Source organism: Henckelia pumila, chromosome 4, assembly GCF_033568475.1.
Source record: "Henckelia pumila isolate YLH828 chromosome 4, ASM3356847v2, whole genome shotgun sequence".
In the NCBI taxonomy this organism is placed as follows: domain Eukaryota; kingdom Viridiplantae; phylum Streptophyta; class Magnoliopsida; order Lamiales; family Gesneriaceae; genus Henckelia; species Henckelia pumila.
Window position 1 is genome coordinate 58573324 of NC_133123.1, and position 10586 is coordinate 58583909.

Consider the following 10586-nt stretch of genomic DNA (forward strand, 5'->3'; position numbering starts at 1 on the left):
GTAGACTTCTTCTAATATTTGGCAAACTATTGTTAGAACAATCTATCTTATAAGCTATATGTTATAACCTTATAACATACTTCAAATCATTTGAGTCGATGATATCTAATGCATGGTTCTCCCGGACAAATATATCGTATGTATTCTATATTATATATATTGTTGAGTCTAATAAAGACAAAATACTGTGACTGTCACAGTCTGTAATTTAGAATTTCTGAAACACTCTTGTTTTCTTATAACAATACCCTAAATACTCAATTATTTAACAATTAAAATCACCCAAACCACATGATCATTTTTCTCTGTGATAAAATTATATTCGTATGAAAAGTTTTTTAACAAGAAAATTTATAAAAAAAAAAAAAAAAATCGTACGTCCATGCACACTATGCGGGTTGAAGGTCCTCGATTACTAATTTTCTATATCTTTTAATTCTATATTCTTTTCTATATTATTAAGTTTGAGATATAGATAATAACTACTTTTTGTAGGCTATGACATACCAATTTTTATCTCCAAAATAACCTTATCTCATTACTACCATAATTATTTTTAAATGAAATAAATATTAATAACTTAATAATAATAAAAAAACATAACATTAAATATAAATTACTCAAATCTTATTATATTTCAAATAAAATTTTATTATGCACAAATATAAAACTATATTTTAAATAAAATTTTAAGTTAAATACATGCGTTGTGTGCATGCATTTTTAATAGATTATTAATTAGTATTAAAACCTCCAAAGTACTTGATATGTTGCAAAGATTTTTTGTGACACTTGCATAAATATCCCTGTAACTGCCACCACATCCACTCTTCTCAATTCTCTGTTCCTCGCATCTTCTTTTCTATCTATAAATATCACAGCTTTTTTTAATGATTTCTTTTTTTTTTTTTTTGTCATTAATTAATATAATAAATTAAATATTTATATGTTTGCACATAAAAATTGCCAAAGAACATAAGAAATTGTGAGAAAAATTCTTAATAGCCATAGAAACTCTAACTATGTTACTGAAAATTCAAAATGATAATGGTTTGCCATATAAACATGGTGTTGGAATGTTCGAGGAACTCAGCTATGAACTAAAATGTACATTGAAAATTTCTGAAAACATGAAACAAAGATGAAAGTATGAAAATCTACATAAAAAATACTGTAAAATCGAGAGCAACTTTTGGAGTTGTGTTTGGATTTGTGTGATTGATTCATTGTTCCCAAATGCTCCTGCCAATGTTTTTGCCTTGGAAATTGAATAACCACCCACTATTTTTTCACATAGTGGGACACGTTTCTTCCCATTTCTCCCATTATTGTCTTGGCTTGGCCAAAGTCCTTATCTTTCATTCCCATTTGCTTCTCATTTTTACCCGCCCATAATCTTCCCTTTATTTCTAAGGCTGTGTTTGATAGCCCGGATTGTGCCTTGATTATTTAATTATCTCCCGTTTGATTGGTTTTTTAACCATTTCGCTTAAACTCATGGGCCCGTGATAAAACACTGTATCAGATGGAAAAGGCTTCATTGATAAACCACCTCATACCCCTGTCATTAATTTGTCCGATGTGTACAGTGCACCAAAATCGAATTTATTGACTCTTATGCCCTTTGCCCGAAAAAGGAAAATCCCATTATTCAACACCATCATTTCTCCGTCATTTCTCCTGTGCTTCGGTTGGAAGATGATCTGTGTTCATTTTCAAATGTCAATCTTTGTCGACATACAGCTTTCGAAATCGGTTCGTAAAAATTCTTTGCATAAAATGTGTTACGATTTGGGAGGAAAAATGTTTTAGATCTGAAAATACGCGTTTGCAAATGTTCAACGAGAAGGGAAAATACTTACCGGTTCTTCGACACCAGATCTTGGATCTTTGTTTGGAGATGGATTTTTCTTATAGCCCAGATCTAAGATTTCACACATAGAAACTTGGGGAGCTTTGATTTTCTCATGTTGAAGAAAGTTATCGTTATGAAAATGGGTCAAGTTTTACTGGTAATCAAAAGGCTAAAATAGTCTTTAAAATTTGGAACATCATTTTATCCCTACATAAAAAAATACTACCAAACAAATACAAAATTTATCCTCATTAAAAATTATCATCACTTTATCCTGACTTCTTGGTATACATTAATAATCTCATCACACCTATCAAACGCACCCTAATGGTCTAGCCGGTTGGGCTTCTTGACTTCAGGAACTGGGCCAGAGGAACTCTTATAATGAGATGAAAAAATAACTTTTTATTTTTGTACCAAACATTATCATATATAAAAAATAACATTTACGTACTATATTACACATGCGCATATGTCTCAGTACATATAATCTTTCCTGTCTCTCACGAAAAGAGCTAGATGAATCATCAAAAAAGTCCATCTCAAATAATAATATAATAATAATTTAAAAAAATGAATCTATTTTGGCTGTGGGCCACTATTGGCCCATATTTTATCATCACTCGAATTTATTTGACCCTGTTTCTATTTTGGATTGTTAAAATAAGAAGAAATCAACACAATCAAGAAATACATGATTTTTTTTACTAGAAAAATGAAGAGAAGTAGATTGCCATGATTATTGGGCCACATGAACTGGATATACTATAATATATTGGGCTATAGCCCAATACAAGCCCAACAACAGCAACGTTAGATGATTTGTTTTTCAATCCCGAAAATACCCTCCAAAGACGAACAGATAATCCGAGGGAGGGAGGGAGTAAAAACATCCTGTGATGACGCATCTTCAAATCCACCGCTCACCGGTAGTTCCGCCATGTTCAATCGCGAATTCACCGCCGTGGTTCTGCCGTCTCGATTCCATTACCCTTCTGAAGACACAGCCGCGGGGGATGACTTCCGCCAGCAGCGGCGGCGGAGGCAGAACAATCAGGTGTATGGCCCACCCTAGAAGAGTGAGAATGGTGGCGAAGCAGATAATGAGAGAGCTTTCCGATATGTTGCTCACCGATAAGGTTTTGCAGTACGCAATTTTGCCTGAAGCTGCTCTAGGCGCGGATCGGTATCTCTCCTCGCTCACGACGATTAGTGACGTTGAAGTTTCTTCTGATTTGCAGGTACTTTTAATGCTTCTTTTCGAAATTTTGTTTTTTTTTTCCTTGATAATCACGTGTTGAGTGTAATTGATAAATGGCCAAATGGGTTTAAGATTACGGGTACATGTGTTCTTGAAATTCCAATTACGCAGTTATTTTCAAGAGCAAGGTTGTTTTTTCTTTATATTTGTTGTTCTTTGACACTAGCGTAATGTGCATACAGAACAGTTTAGAAGTTGAAATCCGTCCATTTCTCATCTACTATTATCAAAACTTGCTGAGCATTAGGAAGCCGGATAGAATGATTAGTGGTTTTCGAAGCTTTTCTGCATCGAATTCGGACATTCTTCCACTTAGCTGCCATTACTAGGAAGATTCATTCACCAATTTTAAGTAGCATTCAAGAAAAAAGGCTTCACTTGAATTGCACTTTTCAAATTTGTGAAATGGGAAGTGATCGGTAGCTCCTTGCTTCAAGCTTATCAAGGTCCTTTTAATGTGTCTGTCAAAGCAGTGAAATTTCCCTCTCTATTTAAAATTTTCAGCTCTCTTGAAAGAACACTCATTACTCTTTCTTTTGGATCATTCAAGTATGATGGAATTGTTGTGGAACGTTAGGTATTTAAGAAGCTTGTGGTTGAAAACTATAGATCGTAAAAGGTCAGAAATTCATCTTGAATCAACATAAAAATAACAGTAAATGCGTACTGTTCCATTGATTGATGAGTATGGGAGTTATGGATGTTCCAACGGAACAGAGAAAACCATTGCTGGTCTATGAACAATTAATTAACACTAGTCACGGGCGCACGCGTTGCGTGTATAACGCAATACATAAATATAATTTTTTTTTTGTGTCGTTCAATGAAGTCAAATAATCCACACATAACAATGTCAGGTAGTCGTAAAAAACTACCCAATAACAAAATATTCAAAAATCAAAATAATCTTACCTTAATGACATTGTACATTAACATATGAATCAAAATATAATACTAACCTCTTTCAAAAAATATAATACTAACTGTTTTTAAAAAATACTAACGAATGAAGGATACAAATATTTACCCAAAAAAAAAACATCAAACAATAAAAAAAAATTTAATTAGGGGCGTGGGATTCAGTTGGTGATGTGGGCTGTGGTTTTGGATTGAAATTAGGGGTGTGGGTTTTCAAATAAAAAATAACAACTGTATGTAACTATATTAGCGCCGGTGCACAAACATTGCTTATGAAAAACATAACATACAAATATAATGTATTGTATATTTAATAATTTTTAAAATTTTAAAATATTTGATATGTATTATAAATGTATCTTCCACTAACGTAGTAATATTTTTCAAGACATTTGACATAATTTATCTATAAAATAGACTTTCAACAAACCCAAAAATAAAATATATACAATCCATATTATGTAGATGACAAATTTTCCGAAAAAATACAAAGACATCGTTTTGTGCATTCAGTACAACACCACCTCTGCATCAACACATCCACACCTTTTAGTGTTCGATCATCACCAATATGTATTTCATATGCACCACACGAAATAATTAACCTTCGGACGAAAAATCTATAACCAAAAAGTTCGTTAAAATTATTTTAATTTTGTACAAAAAGCAAATTAACATCCTTTTTTCAATTTCTATATATTTCACAATATAAAAGCTATAAAAAATTAATAAGTAATATTAACAAAAATAAATATTTGCAGCGAACAGATATAAATGCAACTCAATTTCTTCATTTCCCAATAATTTAATGAATAATAACAAAACAAAACATAAACGATTAAACTAATTGAAGACCATCATGCAAAAATGAAAAACCAATGCATATCGATAGAATATATAAATAGCAAACTGAGATGCTATAAGATGCTAAATCTTTTAAAAATTGAAAGTTGGTCAGCCGTAATCTACCTTTTCAAAGAATTTTAGAATGTTTTACTTCGAAATCTAGTAATCAGAGTGAGAGTGAATTGTTCGTCAATGTGCCACTGCCAGAAAACACCATCAATGTTGTAAATCAATTAAAACATCACACATTTACTTCCGAAACTTTAAAGTAATCTTACTTTTAAACATGCACCACTTTATCTTGATATTAATTAAAGTAGGTATTATAGGAAATATTATCCACGAAATAATAATTTTAAAAATCGTGAATGTTTTGCAAATCGAAAATAGAAAATATAATCATACCACGATAAGAAACTAAATGGTGGATTGTAACGTTACATGTACAAAAAATATTCAAATTCATAACTTATATTCATTTAATACCAACAGAATAATGACTTTCCCGAATAATCAAGTGGGGAAAAAAATGTCATCCTTGCAATCACTCGATTATGAGAATGAAAATAAAAGTTGTGCCGGAGAAATTTACAAGCATGAAATTTTCTTTTGCACATTTAATCAAACTTGTTCAAAGCACCTTGAGTAGTAGAGTGATGTAAAATCAGAGATCACCATCAGAATATCACCATCGTCTACCTTAAAAAAACAAAACAAGAATAAAGAAATAATAGATAAAAACACCAAAGCAGCAAAATTATCCTGTTAATTTGAGGGAAATAAATCGCATACCTGGATGAAACAATGTGGGAAGGAAATGGAAGTTAAGATATTGTTTGGTGAGGAAACTGCTTTACGATCGTGAAAGGAATTTGAAATTGGAAATGAGAAATCGGTTGATGACAGAAACGTGAGGAAGCCATAAACGTGGGTTTTAAGTTGTGGAGTGGGCCCGTGAGTTGGAAGACAAATTTGGGTCTTGGTTTTGCAACACAAGTTTTCTTTTTTCCTCTTGTATTTGCATGTAATTATGATTTTTGAGTAAGGATAATTTCGGCAATACATTAATTTGACCATGACAGTTTTTCTAATGTGTGTAACTATTATTAAAGGGTAAAGATGGTAAGGATAGTAAAGATAGTAAAGATGTGTGAACCCACGAAATGTCCTATTCCTACACAATATGCTTGACCATTTTTCGCACTTCTAATATGTAGGTAGTAAAGGTGTATGTATCTGTTTTTGGTGATGAAAGAGGAAAAGAAGTTTCCCTTGCTGGCCTCAAGTCAAAAGCAAAATATGTTCGCAGTGAGTTGGGTAGGCGTATGAAGTTGCGTCTCACTCCTGAAATTCGTTTCATAGAAGACGAATCTCTTGAACGAGGAAGCAGGGTCAGATTTATATTTTATTCGATATGATCTAATTGAGTTTTTTTCTATGTGATTCTTTTGTGCTACTTGGGTAGTCATCTCTCTCATCTTCTTTCCCACTTCTTGCTTGAGTGTGTGTTTCTATTTTTACTTTTGGTTTTCGTCAATTGTTGATATTTACCCCATTTGCACCTTTTTTAAAAAACTTTAGGAAGGTTTAAGTCGATGAGTTGAAACCATTTTCCCATTCTACTAATGTTTCTACCATATTGTTGTATGGATTAAACTCAAATATTTATCTGTTTGTGATTATGAGATTAAGGTATGCCTTTGATGTTCATGTGACTCAGCTTATATGGAATATTTCCTCTTTGAGGTTTCTCCGAAACGGTAATTGACACGTTATAATCAATTTCAGGTACTTGAAATATTGGATAGAATAAAGGATGAGAACGAGAAAAAAACTGTAGAAGGTGAAGCTGACGATACCGAAGAGCTATCTGATAGGGGCAACGATGATGCGGAGTGGGAGGGCGATGACCTTGATGATGAAGGGATCATCTATGTAAAGTAATTTTGCGTAAAGTTCCGAGTCATCCTACTTTGGGATGTGGTCAAGAGCTTGTTTCTTTCACGGGTTAGTTCTCTTGCAATCACAATGATAGAAGCAACCGTGACCATGAATTCACAGTACATCTTAGGTGGATTTGGAGAGGAGATTGTCAAAAATATATATGCTTGCATCTTTGGATCTCTTCTGCTACACGATGTATCACTATTTTCACCTGTTTTTGCATCATTCCAGCATATATTGCTGCGTGAGGCAATGACCTAAATTGTAATTGCTTGCCCGGGTGCCTCCATTTCTTCCTCTTAGTGTTTGAATGTGGTCTCAAGGACAATGTAAATGCATTTCCCCACCCAACGTATTTTGTGATATATGGAGAAAGGTGGAAAATTGATTTAATTTTTTTTCGTAATATATGGTAAAATTGCTTGATTTACATACATGAAAGGCACAAAGTAATTCCAAAACCCTTATTTGATGCACTAGCGGCAAGTCAGACTCGGAAGAAAAGTTTTCTTTCGTTGTGTTTCTCTCTTCATATATCGCATTTGTGACTTAATCTTTCATGACAGGACCTAACAACTGGAGAACCCGAGTCTCCTAGAGTGAGTGAATTCAATTGATCACGCTGCCTCACGCTGAGATTTCATGTTGCTGCTTTGCTGGATAGGTATCTTGTCGATTGAGACAGTCAAACGTGACCTCAGAACAATGCTGATATATTAGCACATTTATTACCGAAATCTCAGAAAATACACCATTCCTTAAAGACAGCGAACTGAACTTTTTCATGTGTACTACAAGGCTGAAACAAGTGGTTCACCAAAATTAATCTTAAAAAGCTCCGGATCAAGAAATCCGAGTTCTTCCAATTCAAACCTTAAATCTCCTCATTTCACAGTGTCATATTATTGTACGGTGAAAATTTTTAACAAAATCGATGAGATATAAAGCCAGGCCGAAGCAGTGATTCTCCACAAAAGTATGGAAATAATGATCTCACGATAATGACAGCATAAATCACTATTATGTTCACTAATTATTTTGATTGACTAAAACGTAAAACATGGCTCCTTCAGTGATGTTCATTCTCTTCAGCCTTCTTATGGGATTTCGCCTTAGCCTGTTGAATATAAGAACATGGTACGGAGTCGGTCTTCTTAGACAGTAAAGTAACTAGCAATTTAGCAAGCATTAAGACAGAAAAAAAGAAAAGAAAAGAATGATCACATCAACATGTAATAAAGAGTACTGATAGCAAATACACAGCACAGGTAAATGGCCCATCCTAAGAGGCAGTTTTTTCCCCCAAAAAGAGAGGCTTGGTTTCATTGTTTTAAAGATAAATCGTTCTCTCATATGCACAACTGAACCTTAAAGGTAGAAAGATCTGTTTTTTGCTAGGAAGTTTCGTGACAGCGCTAGTAGTGCTTAGCAAATATGCACAACTGAACCTTAGGTAGAAAGATCTGTTTTTTGCAAGGAAGTTTCGGGACAGCGCTAAAAGTGCTTAGCAACTCAAGCTACACACAATACGTAGAAGACTCGATCTTCATTGTAGTTACATTAACTGACACAACGATTTTACTATTTTATACAAAATTAGAGTACTTGGTATTAATTAAGGTACGACCATGGGGAAGGTAATGTGTTTGGGCAAGCTTCCGATATTTATATGCAGTTATGCACAACTTTTGGTTGATTCCAAATATCTTCAAAAGTACAGTTGTGCAAACCCAAGATAAGGCTACAATCGACCAAACAACTGAATAAACCAGCAAAATGTGCAAATCAGAATACATCCATGTCCAACACTCAGCTACTGTGTAAATTCTTTGATGAAACTCTTTGAAAAAAGATAGCAAACCATACAAGGAAAACCAAGAGCAATGAAGAAAACAGCTTTAACAGTGACAATTTTGCAAAGCACATTATAGTTAGACACCATTACGCCAAATCTGATGTTTCATTTGCGTGGCCGATTTGCTACTCAGTTTATGAAAAGTCCCATACCTCACAGATCTCAAAAGTTAATCAACCTATCTTCATTGACTTCAATCCAACAACTAATAAGTATCCTATCCTCAAACCTCTACTTTAACTACAGTCTCTTAGTTTATTTTTCCTTCAATTTTATCCATCCTCAAATCTTGCTTCAGTAACAGTAACACGCAAATCCCACTTGTTTGAAAAAATCAGTAATTCTACCCAAATGCCAGATCTATATCCTCATCAAAACCTAAAACAACTAGAGGATCAAAATTGAAAGCGACCAAATCCAGGTTGATTAGGAACCGGGATAATCAAAGGTAAGCAACAAATGTAAATAATATACGCCTAGTTCTGGCTTCCCGGCTGACCGAAAAGCATAACAAAACAAATAGTACCTTGAGAATCTTAAGTTTCACGCTTCCGTAAACAAGTCCGAATGAAACAGCGGAAACCCTAGCAACCTGCAAGACGATAAAATTCAGAAAAAAAAATCCAGAAGAAATAGAGAATACGCGAGGAGAAACAGATCGTGAGAAATCATCGACGTTACCAGAGCTAGGGTGCTGGTGCCGGAGTAGGGTCCAGGAGGCGGCGCCATTGTTGAGAGAAATGAGGGAAAACTAACTAGCGAAGACAAAATCCTTGTATCTTAAAAACAGAGTTGGAAGAAATTAAGATAATATGGGGTTTGAGGGTTTTAATTTAAACATTTTCATTTTGTATAATGTGCATTATCCTTATTTTATTTGTATTTATTGATTTATTTAAATTTAAATTGAGGATTTTATACATTTTCATTTTTGTTTAATTTATTTATATTTCTTGATTTATTTAAATTCATGGGGAGAGTTTTGGATGTACAAAACTACTTTTGAATTCAACAACATCTTTTTTTTTAAAAAAAAATTTATTCTCTATTACTTTGAGAAGAAAATTGTCATTGTGAATGTAATAACTAAATATTTAATATAAAATATTTTTAAAAATCATGCATCTAAAATGAATAAATAAAACAATACTTAATACAATATATATATATATATATATATATATATATATAATTAAAACGTATATATATATATATACATAATAAATAATTACTTTTTAAAATAATTATAAACATAAATAATTTTTCATAAAAATGTTCCAACTAAAATCCATAATAAGAATTTGCATGCAAATAAAATAAGTATAACTCATGTAATAAAATCATCATCATTATAAAAATTCTCACCTAAAATCCATAAACCCATAATTAAATCATAAAACTTGTGCGGAAAATATAATAATATTCAATTCACTGAAAACATGAATAGAGTGATGGTCACGGGCTTGCCAACTGTCGGGATCTCATACGTTCTCACCGTCAGTCGGGGCAAAAGGCTCTACATCAGTATCTATCTGCTCACCTGCACCATTTAAGTCTAGTGAGCCTAGAGGCTCAGCACGCTCTATCTCATAATAACAATATGATTAAAAATAATGCATCACATAACACATGCACGATACATAATAAATAATATATATACAGGAATGTCCTAAATACATAGCTCATGGTCGTCTCATAACATAACATACATATTCATAACATAGTCATCATGCATCATAATTAGGGAACATCATAATTTAAAAATCTGAAGGTTATATCCATGCTGTGTGACGTGTCATGTCGATTGATCAATCTAAAAACAACGTACGTGGCGGTGGGATCTCCACCTCTTGGCCCTTTCATCAGGCAAACATAATCATAATCGTATGGAAATGCAATCGGGCCCC

The 10586-nt window shown here is 33.2% G+C and overlaps 1 protein-coding gene and 1 long non-coding RNA gene across 3 annotated transcripts; one reads left to right on the plus strand and one right to left on the minus strand.

The window, feature by feature from the left end:
* Positions 1 to 2709: 2709 nt before the first annotated feature.
* Positions 2710 to 7591, plus strand: LOC140864104 (probable ribosome-binding factor A, chloroplastic). 2 transcript variants are annotated; one of them, XR_012144122.1, is made up of 4 exons: positions 2710 to 3096; positions 6098 to 6271; positions 6669 to 6887; positions 7391 to 7591. XR_012144122.1 is itself a non-coding variant. In XM_073268037.1 (3 exons), exons 1-3 carry the CDS (start codon positions 2755 to 2757, stop codon positions 6822 to 6824), a joined length of 672 nt encoding a protein of 223 aa, XP_073124138.1. In that variant the 5' UTR covers positions 2710 to 2754; the 3' UTR covers positions 6825 to 7217. The 2 variants fall into 2 exon arrangements, 1 of the variants encoding a protein (XP_073124138.1); XM_073268037.1 differs by lacking the exon at positions 7391 to 7591 and having other exon boundaries at positions 6669 to 7217.
* Positions 7592 to 7646: 55 nt separating this feature from the next.
* On the minus strand, positions 7647 to 9486 carry LOC140864105 (uncharacterized). Its single transcript, XR_012144123.1, has 3 exons — positions 9361 to 9486; positions 9206 to 9271; positions 7647 to 7941 (listed from the first exon to the last, which is right to left on the minus strand). It is a non-coding gene; the product is annotated as an uncharacterized lncRNA (long non-coding RNA).
* Between the last annotated feature and the right edge of the window lie 1100 nt (positions 9487 to 10586).